Here is a 22,104-nt window from a genome sequence, read left to right as displayed (position 1 = left end):
GGAAGGGGGGTTAAGCCATGGATAGCACCTTTTGGTTTAATAGCTACAAAGACAGAAATAATGCTCTAAGGTCATGACTAAATGTTGGCCAGTCTGTTAGAGGATTCACTTAAATTTGACATGTCTAGTTTGATCAGGCTTACATAATTTTGTAAAATCCGTATTTAGGGCCGCCTGGGTGGCTTCGTCGGTTGAGCGTCCAACTTTCGCTTAGGTCATGATCTCGCGGTTCGTGGGTTCGAGCCCCACGTCGGGCTCTGTGCTGACTGCCAGCTCAGAGCCTGGAGCCTGTTTCAGATGTGACTCCCTCTCTCTCTGACCCTGCCCTGCTCATGCTGTCTCTCTCTCTCCTAGAAATAAATAAAACATTAAAAAATTTTTTTTAAAAAAATCCGTATTTAGACACCCAATCTGCTTACTAATCGGTTCAGATGATATTTATATGATAATATATTATATGATAATGTAGTGGTTATTTAAAAAAAAAATTCTCACTTAAGTGTTTTTCTTACTTGGCCATGAGCTTCTGAAGGTCAGTGACTATTCTTTATACTCTTGGTGCCCAGCATGTCAACTAAGCACAGAGTGGACACTTAGGAAATATTGGTTGAATAAATGAATACATGAATGTTTGTCAGTTACAGGCTGTCACGAACTTCTAAAGATTCTCCATTCTGAAACATTTGAGTTACTGAGTTAGGACTTGCAGTTCATTTTCCCATAAAAGTGTAATGTAAAGCATAAATTACTGGGGAGCCTGGGTGGCTCAGTCGGTTAAGTGTCTGAGTTCAGCTCAGGTGATGATCTCATGATTCATGAGTTCGAGCCCCCGTATCGGGCTCTGTGCTGACAGCTCAGAGCCTGGAGCCTGCTTCGATTCTCTCTCTCTCTCTCTCTCTCTCTCTCTCTCTCTCTCTCTCCCTCTCCCTCTCTCTCTCTCTCCCTCTCTCTCTCCCTCTCCCCTTCCCTCCTTCCCTCTCCCCTGCTCATGCTCTGTCTCTCTCTCCTTCAAAAATAAACATTTAAATTTTTTTTTAAAAAAAAGATAAATTATCCCACAACAGCTTACTTCCAACAATTACCCTCTAGAACAAATCACAGAATCACTGTAATCAGAGATCTGAACTAGTTTCAGAAAGAACGCCCATCCCAGGCTGCGATGGTCCTGTGGTCCTGCTCAAACAAGATAGATTTCACTCACATGTCATAAATAATTCTATTCTTGGTCACCTAACTTTACCACCTTTTTTTTTTTTTAAATAGTATTAGACCCATCTCTTTCCTTTGACTTTAAAATCATTCATCTCCGTCATCCCTTTCTAGAGCACTGGAGATGAGTCACACCAGGTTTAGGTGTGAGTCAGGATATATTGATCCCTTCAACCTTCAGACCACTGAATCCAAGCCTTGAGGCCCCTCTGAATGGGCTTGTCTGGGGCACCAGTTCTGGAAGATCGGCTCACCAGCCAGCAGCTTCCACATCACCTGGGGACTTGGGTAGAAATGTAAAATAGAGGACCCATGCCAGAGGGACTGAATCTGAAACTCTGGGGAGGGGCCCAGCTGTATTGAATAAGCCCTCAGGGTGATTGCAGTGTACCAAGTGTGGAAAGGCTGTTCTAGGGCTTACTGGAGCTTGGTCCCAGATGGGATCTTAATACTCCATTCTCTTGGGCAGCGAGCTCAATGGTGGTGTAACTTTAGCACCCGGCTGCCCATTAAGCTGCTGCTGTACATCACCTTCCGGGGGCCTTGGAGCTGTCAGAAGAGTTTGGTTTCAGGTTCAGACATGTGGTCCAAGGGATGACCCAATGGTCAGACGTGGTGGAGGGACCCGAGGACCCTCTGGTCCAGTGTAGCCAAGCTAGCTTCAGGATGACATTGGATACACAAAGTCTGCACATTAGAACTTTGTCAGTATTTTGTAATCCCTAATAGGAAAAAATTTCAGCTGGATTTGAAATCTGTTACATTTTCCCAAGAAAGTTCACTACGGCGTTAATCAAATCAAGTACAGTTGGATCCTTGAACTAGGAATTGCTGTATTTCGGTGGTTATAAAAATCGCTAAGATAATTTTTATCTCTTTGTTGGGTGAATAAAATCCCTTATTCGTCATCAGCAACCATAGCGTTGAAAGCTCATCGTTACAAGTTGCTAGCTCATATACGTTAGAGTCATTTCAAGCACATAACCTAATTTTTAAAAGTTACTTTCCATTTTAAGTTATTTTCAAGTGTGTAAGCATAAAATTCTTTTTAAGAAAATTAACAGGATTTTATGGGGAAGTTTTATACGAATTTAGTACTTAATATTTTCACTGATACTCTGATTTAATTTTCTTTACAGTTCTCATGCATTTTTAAATGCATGCAGTAAGTGTTTTTCCACCCCATAGACTCCCCGGTGTGTCCCAGTGTGCAGGGCACTGCAACTATGTGACCCTGTGGGGAAATGGCACTAGGCAACTATCCACCCTCTGCTCCCTGGCAGCCCTTCACATGCTTGTATAATTTCTTCCCTTCCTTGAGTAAACAGCCCTGGTTCTTCCCGTTGAGCCTGTTTATCTGATCCCCTTTCCAGACACCATTCTTGTGAAAGTTCTCCTGGTTTTCATTATCTCTCAGAAAATGTGGCATTCAGAGATGAGCATGGCTCTTCAGACAGTCATCTCCCTGGTGTCAGAACTGAAGGAATGTTCTAGGACCCATGATTCAGACGTTAAGAACAAGTGAGTCCCATGAAGGGCTTTAGAAATCCCTAGATTGTAAACTCCATGCAGGCAGTGACTCTCTTTTTCATTGTTTTATCCTTGACTAGGGCAGTGCTTAGCACATGGTATGTGCTCATTAAATAGTTGGACAATTAAGGAACGATTAGGTGAAAGACAAGGGGAGAAACCAAAAAAAAGTGAAGATAAACGCTCCCATTTCATTGCTTCTGTTAACTCTTGCCGACCCATCCCAATCAGCAGTGTACTCAGGGGCACTCAGATCACTTGGTGAGTGTGGATCACTCCATGCTGTTATCACAATGGTGAGGGTAGATGGGCTCAGTGAGTGGTGCTACCGCCCAGAGTGTCATGGTATCCACCGTTGGAAACAAAGGAGCCATTTGTATGTCAGCGTCCATTAGCCGAGTCCTGCTAGTCAAATGAAAAATTGAATTCTACAACTCATTAGATTCTTTCTTTAAGGATAATTAAAATGCCTTTACTGACACGGTGCCTTTTAATGTTCGCATTTATATGACCTGACACTCTCGTGTTCGTTTTGTTTATAATAGAAGATGCGATCTTGAAACATGACTCCTTATTGGAACGGTCTGTTGTCAGGCTATGGTTTGGTCCTGTTTCAACATATATGCAGGATGCTTGGCACATGGTATGTACTCAGCAGTGTTTAAGTTCTCCTAAGAGATCCACGCCATTATTTGCTAAGACAGCCTAGAAGCTTGAAAAGAAGCATGGGAGAACCAAGCCTGACCCTCTTGATTCATTTTTTTTTTTTAATGTTTTATTTATTCCTAGGAGAGAGAGAGAGAGAGAGAGAGAGACAGCGTGAGCAGGGGAGGGTCAGAGAGATAGGGAGTCACAGACTGATACAGGCTCCAGGCTCTGAGCTGGCAGTCAGCACAGAGCCCGACGCGGGGCTCGAACCCACGAACCGCGAGATCATGACCTAAGCGAAAGTCGGACGCTTAACCGACTAAGCCACCCAAGCGCCCCTGACCCTCTTAGATTCAAATTCTTTCTGAACTTAACCAATTCATCTATCTTTTACTGACTCCCATGTGTTTTACCACAGTCGTGCTTCAAGATGAAATGATTACCGTGCAGTCTCCTTCCAGAAGAGTGTGCTCTCTTGCAGAAGCCAGAGGAGAAATTCTCTCTCACACAGGAATAGCCTTAGTGTCCTGTCAGTATCTTAAAACATAAAAGTATGGATGATGTCAATTTTGTAATTGATTGATTGTTTCTTTGCTTTAAATGTTAGAAAGCTTAGCCCCAGATGTGTGGTCCATCTCTAGCATAGGATCCCATTGTCTGTATTAAAAAAAATTTTTTTTTAATGTTTATTTATTATTGAGAGACCGAGAGAGACAGAGCATGAGCATGGGAGGGGCAGAGAGAGGGGGTGACACAGAATCTGAAGCAGCTTTCAGGCTCTGAGCTGTTAGCACAGAGGCCAATGCAGGGATCGAGCTCACAAACTGCTAGATCATGACCTGAGCTGAAGTCGGATGCTTAACCGACTGAGCCCACACAGGCATCTGTATTTTTTAATTAACCAAATTCCTAGATGAATTTTACTATATAATCTTGATTCCCCCCCACACACTTTGTATCATTTCATTAGTTTTTTAATTTTTATCATGTAATGTTGAACTTGAGTTTTGTAAGCCATCTTAAATTGTATTTTTTGAAACATGGTGAGATTTAAATAAATATGTAATGAATACTTGCATAACATAGACGAATGCAGCAAGAAGATTTAATGATTTTACCATGGAGTATTAATGGCCAGGTGGAAATGGCCACTTTTGGTTTCTTTTTTACCAGTATTTCTCAAAATTTTCTGACCTATTCATTATGGATGTGTTTTCAGGTTGAAGTTAGTGGAATAGCATTCCATGGTGAACACTTTTTTCCTCAGAACCTTTCTTCTCTGATTGAGGGGGGTTGGTTGTTGAGAGTATTTTTCTGTTCACTCTCACTCATTAGAAGCAAGTTCATATGCCAGGGCATGAGCTTATGGGTGCCTGAAAAATGGCTAACATTTCCTGTTTCATGTATGAATGATTTGGGTGAAACCAGTCATGAAAATGTGAAAAGGTAGAGGGTTGGAGGTAAAACTCACAAGGCAGTACAGATTTTATCCTAAAATACCCCGACAGTTTCTTTTTAAGTTCATATACAGATCTAAGCTGTAGATTTTTGAAAATCTTTGTCTCTGTACTTTTACTGACCAATGTAACTCTGCAACCCCAAAGTAAATCTAAAATCAAAGCATGGAATACATGCCTCAGTCAGTGAAGTTGCAAGCAAAAATTAATAGAAGAGTCAGAATTATTGGCGAAGTAGGGCGCCTGGGTGGCTCAGTCAATTAAGCGTCTGACTCTTGATTTTGGCTCAGGTCATAATCTCACGGTTCGTGAGTTCGAGCCCCACCTCAGGCTCCTTACTGACAGTGTGGAGCCTGCTTGGGATTCTCTCTCTCTCTTCCTTTCTCTGCCCCCTCCCCCACTCTCAAGTTTTCTCTCTCTCTTCCTCTCTCAAAATAAATAAACCTAAAAAAAAAAAAAAAAAGAATTATTGGGAAAGTAATGATGTTAAAGGCATCAAACTAATGGATGTCCAACAAGCACTTGTGTTGTACAGAGCCTGTATCATCCTTGAGGGGAGCGACCTGTGCCCTCTTCACTGTTGCCTCTTCAGATGCGCCTGGTACATAAGAAGTGCTACATGATTTTTGTTGGAGTGTGTGTGTGTACACACGCATGCATGTATGCACGCATGTGTCAGTGGGTACTGTGAATCCCTGTTAAGAAGGTATCCCTGGGTGGCTCAGTTGGTCGAGCCTTTGACTCTTGATTGAGACTCAGGTCATGATCCCAGGGTCTTGGGATCAAGCTCTGCATTGGGCTGCATGCTGGGCATGGAGTCTGCTCAAGATTTTCTCTCTTCCCCTCCCTCCGCCCCTCTTCCCCACTTGCACGCATTCTCCCTGTCTCTCAAAGAAATGTAAAAAGGCGTTTGCAGTCTAGTTGAGGGAATACGAGACAGATAAGTGAGCAGAAGAGTTGCTATGCATAGATACGCCTAAGACGTAAGCAATATAGCTGGTTCCTACTATGACTGAGCTCAGGCATATCATTTAAGGTGAGGCTGGGCAGAGCAGGTATTACAGGAGGTGGGTTTGCACTTGGATCTAAAGAATGACTTGGATGGATGGACAGGAAGAAGGACATCCCAGGTACGATGAGCAAAAGTGAAGCGCCGGGATGGCATGCGCTTAGAGGGCAGTGGACTCAGCACCCGTTCTGTAAGAAGATGGTTCCGATCAGGCCGGTTGGTGGAAGGGCCCCTTACTCAGAAATGGAGATTTTTATCGTGTCCGTTTTGTGTTTCCACAGTTTTGGAAAGATCTTGGAACAGAGAAATGATAGAGTCCAGAGCAGTGTGCCTCTCACACTGAGAAGAGCCTACAGATCCTTTGGGGGTTTTGGGGAAATAACAGATTTTGATTTCGGTCTGGGGTGGGGCCCGAGACCACTTTTATATGAAGCTTCCAGGTGATTCTAATGCTCATGTTGCATTTAGAAAGCAAGGACAGAGTACTGTTTTAAGAAGATTGATATGACAGTGGTGATTGGATGGCCATGACAGTGCTTCATCTAAGTAGGGTCTTGGAGTCAAAGAGGAATCTAAAGGTAATCAACTAGTCCATTTCTTTACATCACCATTGAAAAACCAAAGTGAAAAAACAAAACAAAGCAAAAACCTGAGGTCTAAAGGTCATCCTGTAGTGGGAGCTTGACCGGAACTCAGACCTCCCGGCTCCCACCCAGCACCTTCTCCTCCACTGGCCAGCGGTGGGGAGGTGTCCGTGAGGTGAAGGAATGCAGAGAAGCTGATGCCTTGAGAATGGAATGGGGCGGCTGGACCCAAGAAACGCTGTGAATAGAGAAGCAACAGCTCCTGGTAGCTGATTGCTGGGCAGTGAGGAAGCTCCCAAGAAAGTGGTGAGGTTTACATCCTAGTAAAATGAACAGACACTGCACTGTTCGGCCAGAGTGGAGAAGTAAGTGAGACAGGAGGGGAGCACACTTGGCCGATTGGGAGATTCCACCACTTCATAGTCTTCTTGTAAAGTGTAAGTGCCACGTGAGTTTTAAAATCCATCACAGGCAGCAACTTTCCGCAGCAATTTAGAACGCGTTCCCTCCATTAATGGAACGCATCAGTGATGGTATGTGTACTCGTAGGCCGAGTGTTGAGTGTTGGCAGGCGTGCGGTCTCTCGCCTTTCCACCGACTCCTTCCTGTGCCCAGTGTGGAGGAGGAGACCTTGGCGCTCAGCTGAGCTGATAGGCGCGTGATTGTTTTCCTCTCTGCTTATGCAATAAGAGAGGGATTTATCCCACCTGCTTTCCCAGCTGTAAAGTTCATTTGGCTTTAAGCACTAGCAGCATTAAGGGCTGGAGGAGTGTGGATTTCCACAAGAAGGTGGAAACGTGGTAAGAGTATGACTGAGGGTGTGAAACTTGTTTTCCAGGACCTTATTTTGCTCCATATGAGTTTTTGACTCTGGTCTATTACACAGGGTAGCCAGAGCCTTAGTTTTATGTTCTATCCAGGCCCTGTTAGTGAGATGGCAGGTGTGCTTGTGTGTGCTCGGGCACACGCAGACACAGGTGGAAACACACACACACACACACACACACACGTGTTCACATATTTTGGTTTCGGTTTTGGCATACTGCTGATTTCATCTGGAAACTTGGTTCCTTTTCTTGCTTCAGTGTTAGACATAATAAACATTGAGGGGGTTACTATTTCCAGAACTGTTCCCAAGTTGACAAGAAACAAATGTGAGCTTCCCCTCTACCGAGTAACTTTTTATGATCGGATTCCTTTTTTAAACTATATAGAAACATAGGTTTTTCTCTTTTCATCAAAATAGGAATGTGAGATGATTTCTGAAATCATTACGGACCTTCACTATTAATCAGAAAATGCATGCATAGTGATCTGTGATACCAGTTACCCAAAATCTTAACACCTCATGAAAGTATTTTCATGTAGAGCATGACCTAACTTGAGAAATTGAAATTTCAGTCTTTCTTGAGACGTTTTGTGGTTCAATTGTTGGGCTACAACTAAAATTATTACCAGTTTTAATTTTTTGAAACCTGTCTTATATCTTTAGAACTATCTAAAAGCAGTATGTGTTTGATGAATATGTTAAAAGTTGAGGAAAGTGGTTTTTGCAGAGGTAGCCCTTGGTATGTAAGGCATCTGTCAGGTATTTTCTCATACATGTTTGAACACATACATGTTGATCATTTAAAAACCTATATGGCTTTTGAAGATTGTACTTTTAAGCTGATTTTATATGGAGAAAAATAAGCTAATCCAAGACTACATGCTTGTTAAAAAACAAACAAACAGCAGCAGTAAGTATAGGTAACTGTTCACACTTCGTGTGTATCCTCTCTAAGTTTTCCTTGTGTGTGCCTAGATACATACACGCATGCGCGGACGTTGGGCTATGTTTATAATTTTGTTTCCACTGTGAGGCTTCATTAAGTTAGAGAGGTTTCCTTGAGCATTTGTAGTGTACAAACTCACTATGGGTTTGTAATGTTTAATGACACCTGTCATTCTTTTTTTTTTTTTTTACAAATAGTTTATTGTCAAATTAGTTTCCACATAACACTCAGTGCTCATCCCCACAAGTGTCCTCCTCCATGCCCATCCCCCCTCCCCCCCACATCCATCAGTCCTCAGTTTTTGTCAGCATTCAAGAGTCTCTCATGGTTTGCCTCTCTCCCTTTCCCCCACCATTTCCCCCCTTCTTGTCCCCCTTGTTCCTCCGTCAAGTTCCTCCTAATCCTCCTATACGTGCAAACATATGATATTTGTCCTTCTCTGCCTGACTTATTTCGCTCAGCATATTTCTCATTGCCATGTAGTATTCCATGGTATAGATAAACCACATCTTCTTGATCCATTCATCTGTTGATGGACACTTAGGCTCTTTCCGTGTTTTAGCTATTGTGGAGAGTGCTGCTATGAACATTGGGGTACATGTGCTCCTATGCCTCAGCATTTCTGTATCCCTTGGGTAAATTCCTAGCAGTGCTATTGCTGGGTCCTAGGGGAGTTCTAGTGTTAGTTTCCTGAGGAACCTCCACACTGTTTTCCAGAGGGACTGTACCAGTTTACATTCCCACCAACAGTGTAGGAGGGTGCCCGTTTCTCCACATCCTCGCCAGCATCTAGAGTTCTCTGATTGGCTCATTTTAGCCACTCTGACTGGCGTGAGGTGGTATCTCAGTGTGGTTTTGGTTTGTATTTCCCTGATGAGGAGGGATGCTGAGCATCGTTTCATGTGTCTGTTGGCCATCTGGATGTCCTCTTTGGAGAAGTGTCTGTTCATATCTTCTGCCCATTTCTTCACTGGGTTGTTTGTTTTTCGGGCGTGTAGTTTGGTGAGTTCCTTATAGATTCTGGATATTAACCCTTTATCTGATATGTCATTTGCAGCTATCTTTTCCCATTCCGTTGGTTGCCTATTAATTTTCTGGGTTGTTTCCTTGTCTGTGCAGAAGCTTTTAATCTTGATGAGGTCCCAACAGTTTATTTTTGCTCTTGATTCCCTTGCTTTTGGGGATGATGACACCTGTCATTCTTAACTAAGGGATGCAGATGCGGCTTAATGATAAGCAGTTTAATCCATGGATCAAATTCCATGCATTCACTTTATTTCGAAATTTATTTTAAAACCTCTGACTACATTATAATACCCTAAACTTATAATTGTAGGTTCATGTTTAGCCACTAGGGTTGTGTGGTTCTCCTGATGTTCGTATGGAACATGGAATGAATTGTGGTTATATCTCACTGAATACTCCTTAGAATACTTTGTGAAGTGCAAAGTCAATGAGCATATCATACTCTAAAAGTATTAGGGATATATTTATACTTGGGAAACAGTAGTGCATACTGGCCTAATGAACTTTATGGCTCTGTTCAAATTTCTTTTTAACTTAATTTATTTTGAGTGAGTGAGAGAGAAAGCACATGCTTGGGGAACAGGGGAGAGAGAGAGAGGGAGAGAATCTCAAGCAGGCTCCACACTGTCAACACAGAGCCTGACAAGGGGCTTGTACTCAAGAACTGTGAGATGATGATCTGAGCCGAAATCAAGAGTCAGACACTTAACTGACTGAGCCACCCAGGTGCCCCTGGCCGTGTTCAATTTTGAATACATTTCTTTAGCAACATTCAAGAGGAATATATAAATTAGTTGAATACGTGGGGTTTTTTTTCCTGCAATGACCAAAAAATGTTCTCCAGTGCTAGGAAAGAGTCAAATTATTGGTAATTGACCATTTACTCAGGATTGAGACACAAGACTTCAGAAAGCCTGATGAGTAAATCTTTACATTAAAAATTCTGATATTTCATGAAATGGTATCTGGGATTTTCTTGAAATTAAAACGGGCAGAGCCAAGGCATGCGTGAAGGTATAGGTGAAACAAAATTGACGATAAGTAGATAATTGTTGAAGCTGGGTAATAAGAATTTAGGAATTCACTGTACCATTCTCTTTACTCTTACAGATTTGAGATTTTCTCTAATAAACTGAGTTTGGCACTTATTTTTAATTTTTTTAAAGCAGACTGCATGCCCAACACAAAGCTTGAACTCATGATCCTAAGATTAAGAGTCGCATGCTCTACCCACTGAGCCAGCTAGCCGCTCACTATAATAAGTGAAACAAGAGAGGTCATAATTGTAGCCTAAAACATTGTGATATTTCAACCTTCAAGCGATAGGTTTAGGTTGAAATAGATTGCCAAGATGCACTACTGGAATAAACTCTAAAAATCACAAAAGAATCCTAACGGACATTGTCATGAATAAATAAGTCTCATTTGATTCCTTATTTAGAAAACTTAAGGTGAGCTCCCATCTCCCTGGCAATCAGTGTGGTGGGCTAATTTCCAAAGTGGGCCATAATGATAACCTCCCAACCCAGGGAGGTTACAATGTGACTTTGACACTCCGGAGATGGGGGTTGTGTACTCTCTTGCACCTGGGAGAGCATGTAATTCCAGCACAAGTGATATGCACAAGGCTGTGTTAGAAAGAGTACTACAACTTCTGCCTGGCTCTCTCGGTTTGTCTGGTTTCTCTTGAACCTGCTGTGGGGAAGACAAGCCCCTGAATAGGTGTTCCACTAGAGGGCCTCTGCTTAGGTCCCAGCTGCTACCCAGCACCCGTCCCCAGACAGGTGAGCAAGCAAGCTTCCTAATGATTACAGCTCCAACCATCCAGTCACCCCCACCCTTCAAAGCTTCCAGCTACGTCCCCAGACACCGTGGCACAGAGACAAGCACCCTGCTTGTCTCCTTCTGAATTTCTGCTTTCTGCTTTCCCCTTTCTGCATTCTTACCCACTGAATCTGTGAATGTAATAAAATGCTTGTGGGTTTATGTGACTCAAGTTTGGGATGATTTGTTACACAGCAGCGGTAACTGGATCAGTCAGCACGTGTTATTGAGGAGAATCTTCTTTCTCAGTGATATCTCTTTCCAGAACATGTCCAAAAGATGTGTGTTTATTACCCAGTAACTCCTTTCAGATTATTCATAATTGTTACTGTTTCCGTCAACATGATGACTTCCAAATCAAGAGTTATATTGTGGATCATCAGTTGTTCCCCCAAATAAAATAGTTTGCAGCTGGGCAATCAGGGGCATCAATTCGTACCCTCCACCACCCCCCCCCCCCCCCCCCCCCCCCCCCCCCCCCCCGCCCTCCACAATGAGGACTGTCTTCCCCCTTCCTCCTTCCCCTGCACCAGGACTGTCTTGTTTGGCTGGAACTCTAGAGCCATGTCCTCTGCCCCTTACACTGATTGAATTGTCAGCAGAGACAAGGCCAGCCTAATCTGTTGACAGGGAAGGGGAATGTCAAAGACCCTTTCTCTGCCCGTTTTGATCCGAATCCCTGCTTCTTTACTACGTAAGCAACACCTTCTGTTGCTCCAGACATAGCTGGTGCTTCTTCTGTCTGATTCTATGACACTTTCACTTCACATTGTGTCATTTAAAGAAAAAACCTAATTTTTTCAGTGATAAACAGAATCAAAGATGTCCAGCACTTCGTCAGGTGTGTAGGATACATCTACCAAGATTTTATTCATACACTGCACATGAGTGTTTCATGCAGGTATATGGCAGACACCTGCTAATTTTAACTCTTATTTGCAAAGTTGCATTTCTTAAGTTTGATGGTGGGTCCACAACAAGATTTGTTGTATCTTTTATTACATATTTCTATAGGTCTTAAATATTTAATAATATTCACACATACATGATAGTAATTAGTAACTACTCTTCTGGACTTTTGTCATTGATATCATGTGATGTCCTTTGGGGCCATAATGGAATTTTGCCAGTTTTTCATTCTGTTTGCCCTCCAACCAGCACACATAGGTCCAAACTTAGTGGATAACGTTACATGCTTCTCAGCTGTGTAATATTTTTACTTTAGAGTGTGTTTGCTCTAAGAAGTGCTTCTTAATGATGATGGTAGTCTTTCCTTGAGAGTTGAAATTATTACGATTTGCTCTGAAAAATCATTACTTTGTAGTATGCTTTCAGGGTGAGGAGGGGACAGTAGAAACATCACTGCACGAGATCTGTTTAACATCTCCTGTTCTGAAACAGCAGATATTCTGCATGAAAACATTATCTGGGTCCATTATTTTAAAGGAATAAATTTTAGTACCTTCTGCATCAAACTAGATCTACAACCAGTTTCCTAAAAAGTCCCTAAAATACAGTCGATTGTTAGTAACAAACTAACACGTGAAGATGAATTATTTAGAATGTTACTTCCAGATCGTCTTATATTTAATGTGGTTGTTAACAAGTACTTGCTTTGTATGCAGGAAAAGGTACATTTTGTATGATGTACCATAAATGTTGTGTTTATCACATGGGGTAACAAATGACGCACTCAACAAATAAAATATATTAGAAAAAATGCAGATGAAAATGTGCAATAAAAGCAGGCAATTCCCTGTCATGGACTATTGCCTAGTGAGGTAGAGACTTCGAGCTTGAAGAACAGTTAAGAATGGAGAAGAGGTGGGGCGCCTGGGTGGCTTAGTCGGTTAAGCGTCCGACTTTCGCTTAGGTCATGATCTCGCGGTTCGTGGGTTCGAGCCCCGCGTCGGGCTCTGTGCTGACTGCCAGCTCGGAGCCTGGAGCCTGTTTCAGTCTGTGGCTCCCTCTCTCTGACCCTCCCCTGCTCACACTGTCTCTCTCTCTCTCCTAGAAATAAATAAAAATATTAAAAAAAAAAAAAAAAAAGAATGGAGAAGAGGGGGTGCCTGGGTGGCTCAGTCGGTAAGTGTTTGACTTCGGCTCAGGTCATGATCTCGCGGTTCTTGGCTTCGAGCCCTGCATCAGGTTCTGTGCTGGCAGCTCAGAGTCTGGAGCCTGTTTCAGATTCTGTCTCCCTCTCTCTGACTCTTCCCCGCTCATGCTCTGTTTCAAAAATAAATAAAAACTATAAAAAATTAAAAAAGAATAGAGGAGAGGAAGAGACATTTTTTTTGGTTGATGGTTATGAAAGGACATGGGCTGGAGTTGGGTGTGAAAGAGGCAACTTCAGAGAAAATTGCAGAGGAAATAATAGAGATCTGTCATCATTCTGAGATTCCCACACTGACTCTCAACAGGAGGATTTAGGTTGAAAAAAATTGCAAGCTATACATTTGCTTTCTTCCTGCTGTTAAAGTTTGTAAATTTCTCTATGTGATGCTAAGAGGTTAGGTATCAGGGCATCATGACTGGTTGCTAAGTACCAGGAACCTCCCAAATATATATCTCCCACGTTGATTACACTGAGTCTGACGTCCTACTGATTGGACTAGGGATGTAACTCAAATGTTTCCATACATTGCTTTGTAAATATGGTGCATCAGCTCTGGGACAGAAATATACATCTGTCCATTATGAACAAAGGTGGCGATAAAAGCCAGGAGGATGTTTAGTAAAAAGAAGTTTTATGAGGCTTTATACCACCCTGGCATTTTCTTCATAACAAATAAGGTCCTGGGACTAAGGATGAGTGAGTCTCAGGCCATTACTTTACTCTTTCAGTCAACTTGTCCAACGTCATCCTGGTCTCCGATGGCCCGCCCCAGCACGGTCATTCGATAGTCGATCTATGTACTGGGTTCCTGTTACTTTTTCACATTTACAAATGTACTCTGAGTTATACTTATTTCATTGCTACATTTTAAAAATACTGGCCTACTTCTGTAATCATGCTAGTAATGATATAGGTAACTTTAATAAATTGAACATTTATATGTAGGGACAACTCCTGATTTGAGATGATCTGCTCCCATGTCCTGATGTCAGCTGAGACTTAAGAGAATAATTTTCACGTGGTACGTGTGCGATCCTGAAGAATATAACGATTATTAAGAACACAATAGGATTATTGGAAAACTCATAATTAACCTGGTCTTTCAAACCTCTTAGTGATATTACTCCCTTCCTCCAGAACTGCCTATTGTCTTGCTTATGACTTGATCAGCTGGGGACCACCCAGCCCGGGACTGTGAACCACACTTTGATGAGGACGCCTACTTCAATACCTATTTAGATTTAGAATTATTCTCTGTGAGAAATATCAGTGTGGTGCTCCATGCTGTGCTCACTAGTACAGCTCTTAATTTCCCATAGAATATTCTAACGCTCCCTATAGTGTGATTTTCCTATTTTGCTACCAATACTTATTTCAGTATATTATTTTCATCACAAGTAACTGGCTTATCTCTCTTTTTTTTTTCCAAGGGGGAAATGGAGGGTTTTTCCCCGCTTCTATTTTAGAGGGAAGAGGAAGGGGAAGTAGGAAGGGCAGAGAGAAAGAGAATCTCAAGGAGTCTCCATGCACACTCAGCACTGAGACAACTCGGGGCTCAATCCCATGACCCCGGGGTCATGACCTGAACTGAAATCAAGAGTCAGATGTTTAGGGCGCCTGGGTGGCTCAGTCAATTAAACGTCCGACTTCAGCTCAGGTCATGATCCTCATGGTCAGTGAGTTTGAGCCCTGCATCGGGTTCTGTGCTGACAGCTTGGAGCCTAGAGCCTGCTTCAGATTCTGTGTTTCCCCCTCTCTCTCCTCCTCTCCTGTTCACGAATGTCTCTCTCTCTGTCTCTCAAAAATGAATAAATTTTGAATTTGAATGAATTAAAAAATTTTTAAAAAAGAGTTGCACGCTCAACCCACTGAGCCACCCATGTGCCCCAGGAAATGGAATTTTTTAACTATAAAATGATTTTTGTCTCTAAAATGATTCAATTCCTTTTTTTAATGATTTGATGACTTTTGATAATGCCATGTGTTTATTTCATCTATTAAGTGGATACCAAGAGTTGTTTTTCTGAACTTCCAAGTAGGCCAATTCATTTGTATTAGAGAAACACGCTGATTTCTAGGGCTCCACGATAATATCAAGTCAGCTTTCCACCTTCCTTTTTTTTCTTTTTCTAATTTTTTTTAACATTTATTTATTTTTGAGAGACAGAGTGAGCATGAGCGGGGAGGAGCAGAGAGAGAGGGAGACACAGAATCCGAAGCAGGCTTCAGGCTCTGAGCTGTCAGCAGAGCCCAGCACGGGGCTCGAACTCACGGACCACGAGTTCATGACCTGAGCCGAAGTTGGACGCTTAACCAACTGAGCCACCCAGGCGCCCCATCACTTTCCTAAAGACACATAGAATTAGCCCTACATTATGACATACTTGGAATACGCTTAGAATTTTGAAATCAGACTGCGACTCCAATGTTACTGAAAAAGAAACTGAACATGAATGGCTCTCGGTAAATTGTGTCTCCGTGATGGCCTAATCTCATCGAGAGAGTTATCTCCTCAGTAGCTGTCAGTGCCCTTCAGTTAGACTGTGCTGGTTTCTTCTGCACTGAAACTACCCGCGGAGTCAAGTGGTAAAGTTTGGAAAACAGTTCAGTTTTAAGACTGTAAAGTTCTCCTTTTCAAAACACTTTAGTTTTTCCAGAAAATGTTTATCTCCAGCGTCTCCTCCCACCGCATCCTAGCGTTTTCCAAATCCCCCCATCTCTTCTTACACATCTATTTGTCTTTCTGGTGGACGCCACGTTTGGAAGTCTCATTAAACCAGCATCTGTTTCTCTTTTAGGAGAAACCTGATGCCAGCCCCACGTCACTTCAGCTGCGGTCTCAGATCGAAGTAAGCACAATGACTTTAATCATCTATTTTTGCTTCTGCCCTTTTTTTTTTTTTTAAGTGATATTCTGTACAAATCAGATGAAGCCTGCCACTCTGGCTTATGCTGACGCTGTGCCTCTTTTCTCCTAGGAGTCGCTTGGCTTCTGTAGCGCCGCGTCAACACCAGAAGTGGAAAGAAAGTAAGTTTCCCTCCTGCCCGGGATGGGAATTTGGAAGAAGGTGTCTCTTAGGTCCATCCTGATGGAAGTCAAATGGGTGATCATGTTGTGTATGTGCTGTGGGACATGATGTCATTTTCCTTGCATGGGGTGTATGTGTGTGTGTGTAGGTGGATAAGAATGTGTTTTGTAATTTAGTTGCTGATGCCTCACGATTCTGCAGAGTTATTGGCTTCACACTGCTTGTTGTGAGTGAACCCTAAATAAATACCTGGAAATGGGCAGACAGAAAGGAAGAGGACAGCGAGGTCCCCCAAGATGGGGTTTCTTCTTTTACGGCAGTTTCCGGTACAGGATGAAAGTCCTAAGGAAGTACAGTACAAAAAAACCCAAATATTCTAGAATAAAACAGTGACCGAGAAACTCCTCTCCTGCACCTTGCTTTGGTGGGTGACCTTAAAACAAGAATAAATGTTTGTGACCAAGGACGGCAAATGCTCACTTACCTTTCCTGTTGAGGGTAATATTTTTACCTCTTTGTCCTGACTTGGACCCTATAATTTTTAGTCTCATGGAAGATAATTCTGTTATATCTTGTACAGCCAGTATTTCTTTTAGGCAACTTAAAAAAACCAAAACAAAGCAAATGTGGTTTCTTGTTGCTGTTGCTGTTTTGTTTTCTTTAACCTTTCCCCTTTCTTCTTTATTCCATCATAATTACACTAGAATGTTCTATTTCTGATCTTCTGAGGTAAAGAAATTTTAAGAAAGGGCTCATCTTTAATCAGACCCTTCCTTTGGTACAGAGCCACTTACACGGTTTTGTGCCAGGAGAAGCATAAAAGTGGTTTAGGAATAAAGTATTTCTGGAATGAAAAGCACACGTTGGGAGAGCGTGTGTGTGTGTGTGTGTGTGCCCTACAGCACAGCTCCGCCTAATCCATCCACGTGCATGCTGCTTCAAGGAAGGCAGGCTGTGTTGCCAAAGCTTCAGTTCTCAAGAGGCTAAGCAGATTTCATTCAGTCAGGACTGAGAGACGAACCAAGGCCTTTGCCCACTCAAGGTTAGAGGATCAATGTGCAGTTAACTCCAGTCCCCTTGGTTTTCACTGCATGTAACCCCCTAGCAACTTAGTGTGGAGGCAGAAGTAGCTTGGGGATTTGGGTTGACACTCATTTGGAAATTGGAGGTGCTATGGCTATAAATGAAGTTGAGTGTGGGTGGCAGCGCTGAGTTGATGGACTGGAGGTTCTTCTGACCTTGTTCGCTACCTATTTCCTCATGATTCAGGCGGAGAACTCAAGTGTTCTTTCAGAATCTGAGTCCTTCAGGAAACAAGAAATGTTTGCCTTTCCTCCTAAGAGGAAGTGACTCACCAGATTTGTACCAATCTTAGGCAGGCTGGATATTCTTCCCCTCAATTATGGGTAGTCATTCTTTCCGTGTTTATGTCCTTCACTTGGTAAAATGCGACATGGCTCTTGTGGCCAAGAGAGAGACTTGCAGACTTCTCTGAGGTTAACAAAACGTTTTGAACACACACACACACACACACACACACACACACACACACCCCACAGCACTGTTGACAGCTCTGGACTTACCATCTGTAATATTGCCATTTTGCTTCTGTTCTTTTCAATGTTTTACTTAAACTTACGTGTTTCTAAGTAACTTGAAAGTTTTAATCCATTTTGTCTTATATTTCCTTATTAATGGGTTTTGAAAACTATGGTACCCTTTCTTCTTTTCTTTAAAAAACTTTTGGGGTGCCTGGGTGGCCCAGTCGGTTAAGCGTCAGACTTCGGCTCAGGTCATGATCTCACAGTTCATGGGTTTGAGCCCCGCATCAGGTTCTGTGCTGACAGCTCAGAGCCTGGAGCCTGTTTCAGATTCTGTGTCTCCCTCTCTCTCTGACCCTCTCCTGCTCACGCTCTCTCTCTCTCTCTGTCAGAAATAAATAAAACATTAAAAAAAATTTTTTTAAATAAAATAAAAAACTTTTGAAAAAATTTAAACTCCCAGAATAAGTTACAGGAATTGTGCAATGAACTTCCGTATAACTTTTACTTAGATTTACCAATTTGCATGCTCTTATTCTCCTCCTAGACACACACACATGCACATAATATCATAAATTATGATTATTGCACAACTATTTGAGAGTAAGTTACAAACTCTCTGACCCTCATTCCTCAATACGTCAGCATGTATCTCCTAAGGACGAGGGCATTCTCTCACAGAACTCCACAGTGTAATTACCAAAGAGGGATTTTAATAACGATTTTACTAATACACAGTTCATGTTCCAGTTTCTAATTGCCCCAGTAGTGTTTCTTTATAGCACTTTTTTTTCAGTCCAACACTTAAAAAAATTACTCATCACATTTGCATGTCTTCTCTCTGGTCACATTTAATTTTAAAGGATTTCTTGACCTTCCTTTGTCTTTTATCATATTGATGGGGTTTTTTAAGAGGGTAGACAAGTTGTTTTGTGAAATATTCCTCCATCTGGGCTCCTTTTTAGGATTTGGGTAATGCATGTTTGATGTTATATTCTTTTCAATGCACTGCATCATGACGTCCATTCATCCCATTGTGGGTGATACTAATTTCAATCATTCGATGAAGGTGATGTCCATCAAGTTTCTTTGGGGAAGTTAGAATTTTCTAATTCCAGTTAATAAATACTTTGTGGGGAGATAACCTGAGACCTCGTAAATGTCTTGTTCCTCATCATACTTTTACCTGATGGTTTTAGATTCTCTTAATGATTGTTGCCTAAATCATTTTTTATGGTGATAGGTACAAAATGATGATAGTTGAGGCACCTGGGTGGCTCAGTTAGTTGAGCAGCCCACTCCTGATTTTGGCTCAGGCCATGATCTCACAGTTTGTGAGATTGAGCCCCATGTCACACTCTGCACTGACAGCGTGGTGAAGCCTACTTGGGACTCTCTCTCTCTGCCCCTCCCCCACTTGCACACGCATGCTCTCTCTCAAAATAAACTAAAATAAAAAAGTTGATCATTATCTTGGAATAAACTTTACAAAAGGTGTGTGTGTGTTTGTTTTTTAAATAAGATAGACGCTCTAGGTCAAATTATAATCTGAGTCCTTTTGTTTCCATTGAATCATTTGTATTTTTGTGCTTGAAAATGTGTTATTTTTGAGATACAAATGCTTGCTGGTAGTTTTGTAAGCCCTGGAGGATGACCTGGCAAACCAGTTGGTTGTGTCTGGTTAGTGTCCGCAAAATATCTGCCAACCTAAATATCCTTCTGAGTCAGCAGTGTTGTTTTATGGGCAGAAGTTTTCTTCTGCTTTATATTCAAAAGGCAAGAGAACTCAGTGGACAAAAGTGGGCAAATCCTACAGCAGCCCTGCCCTTGAAGCAGAGGCCTCAATGACAGAAGGCAACGTGGGGGCTCGCGGTGGGGGGTGGGGGGGCGGTCCAGTGATTGGCCCTTGCGGCTCCTGTTGTCCAGACCCTCCGCACAGCTTTCTTCCTCCCTTCTGCCCCAGTTAAAACCTACGGTATCAGGTGTTAATTTTAATGTAAATACCTGATTTCAAAAAAAACACATCACCTCTCACAGTGGTGTTTACCATTTAACAGGGTTTACAATCTTGAGTTACAGGAATACAGCTCTAACCAGAAGAGAACAAGGAGGTGGATCTTTTGGGGGAGACAAGCAGTGAGAATACATCTGACATCACTGCACCAGCAGACACTGCCAAACGGGGCCACTGAGGCTGTATTTGGTCTGTGGGTGTGTGCATCCTGCATGATGGGAGGATGGACGGACAGATGGATGGATGGATGGATACATGAATGGGTGGATGAGTGGGTGGATGGATGGATGGATTGACGGACAGACAGACGGGAAGAAATATACACACATACATAGGACAGACCTGCCTTCACCAGTTTCAGAGTTCATTCATCCTTATTTTCTTACAGTCTAACTGGTCTCTCTATACTCTTTCACTGAAAATATATTTTAAAAAAGGCCAAGGGAGCTTTCATTTGAACCTCCTCTATTTATATCCATCTACACTGCCTATTGATGAGACTGTCTGCTTTGTGACACCAATCTTAGATTTGCATCGACGGCCTAAAAAGCTTGAACGATGAGTTTTGATACTCATCAGTTAATCTCAAGAATATCTAGAGAGCAAGAGTTTTTTTGCTGGAAAATTCTTTATAACCATATCTACTGGGAATGCATGTAGCTACAAATAACAGAAAACATGACATAAAACAGCATTAAAAAAAATACAGTGTTCATTTGATACATCCTTGTTCCGGGGCGGGGGGGTCCTAGGGCTGGTGCTGTGGCTCAACTCCGCCTTCCCCAACCCAGGTTGTATTGTCTGTTCTTGTTGTTGGCCTCCTGGCATTCCAGTGGCCACCGTGCCTTCCAGGTGGGGGGCAGACACAGGGTGAAGAAGGTAAAAGGGCAAAAAGCCACAGGCACGCCATTTAAAAAGCTTTCCTAGAAACCCTGTCCCTCACATTGCAGTTTGTGTCACTCATTCCTTCACGCAGCAGCTGTTCTCTGAGCACCGGCTTTGTGTGCAGGGCCCTGTTTGGGGCGCCAGGATGTGTGAGGAGCCAACATGAGCTGCACGTAGGGAGATGGAGTAAATCATTTGTATGCTTTAGATGGTGCAATGGAGAAAAATAAAGCAAAGAAAGTGAGCCCAGAATTGGGTCACGTGGCCACCATTGCCATAGGAGAGTTTGGAGACATGCATGTTTTGTTTTTGTTTTTGTTTTTTACATTTTATTTATTTATTTGAGAGACAGAGCACAAGCAGGGGAGGGGCAGAGAGAGAGGGCATCAAAGCAGGCTCCAGGCTCTGAGCCATCAGCACAGAGCCCAACACGGGCCTCCATCCCACGAACATGAGATCATGACCTGAGCTGAAGTTCGGCGCCCAACCAACTGAGCTACCCAAGCGCCCCAACATGCATGTTTTTTGCTGACTGCCTTATAGCCCTGAACAAAATGGGTGTCTGAAGGAAGGAGGGAGACTAGACACCGGGTAGAAAAGAGCAGTATTTTCCACAGTGATATAGGCTTTTGTTTGTATGTGTATACATCTGGAACAGTGATCTGCAAATTAGCTAGATGTCTAATAAATAAGCTCTGTGTTTGGATGATTTAGATTCATTACTTTCAAGGAAGACAACTTTGGGGGAGCCCATCTGATTATTTCGAGGTGTGTGTCTAGATTGTTACAGGGTTGGTTCATATGGACTGCAAGTTGGAAAGGAAAAAATAGGAAATAACAGGTAATGTTCATTGAGCTTTGAGTATGGGCCAGGAACTGATCTAAACACTTAATGTTGGCTCATTTAATACAACAACCCTATGAGATTTGCTATGGTATTCCTATTGCCAAAGGCAGAAACTGAGGCACAGAGAGGTTAAGGTACACAGCTAATTAAATGCCACAGCCCGGATTTATCCCATTTGGGAGCACATGCTCCTAATCATTACACTATAATTCCAGAGTACTTATAATTGCATTGCTTATGCAGATAGAGAGATTAGGGGCAAATTGAGTTCATTGGCTTTATATAAATAGCAGCAGTTAAAACCTACACTCCAGTGGTGCTCTTAGGAGAGACAAGTTTCTCTCATTCAGATAGAAGCTGTCTCAGTTTATTTATTTACAAAGGCAGGAAGGTCCAAAATAAATCTCCAAACTTCACCTTCGCCAGTGTTTATAAGCTCCTGTCTACTAAGTCTTTCACCAGAGTTGAAAACTCACTGATTTAGTTTCACTTTCTTTCATTACCTATGACTACACTTGAACTGTTTTATGGTGAAAAAGTCCAAAAATCTATCGTATGATGGAAGAGGAAGATAGATCAAAGGAGGGCGAACCAATGGAGTGATGGTGTA

General features: G+C 42.4%; 1 protein-coding gene across 1 annotated transcript in view; it reads left to right on the top strand.

The window, feature by feature from the left end:
* The window catches only part of SASH1 (SAM and SH3 domain containing 1), a 202,717-nt gene that overhangs the window by 76,992 nt on the left and 103,621 nt on the right, over window positions 1-22,104 (top strand). Inside the window, exons 3-4 of the mRNA XM_039221679.1 lie at window positions 15,977-16,027; window positions 16,157-16,206. Coding sequence (XP_039077610.1) covers window positions 15,977-16,027; window positions 16,157-16,206 — 101 coding nt within the window. The remainder of the gene's footprint in view (window positions 1-15,976; window positions 16,028-16,156; window positions 16,207-22,104) is intronic.

Source organism: Hyaena hyaena, unplaced genomic scaffold (assembly GCF_003009895.1).
Source record: "Hyaena hyaena isolate Hyena2069 unplaced genomic scaffold, ASM300989v1 scaffold_996, whole genome shotgun sequence".
NCBI classification, from domain to species: Eukaryota; Metazoa; Chordata; class Mammalia; order Carnivora; family Hyaenidae; genus Hyaena; species Hyaena hyaena.
This window is presented reverse-complemented; position numbering and strand designations above follow the sequence as displayed.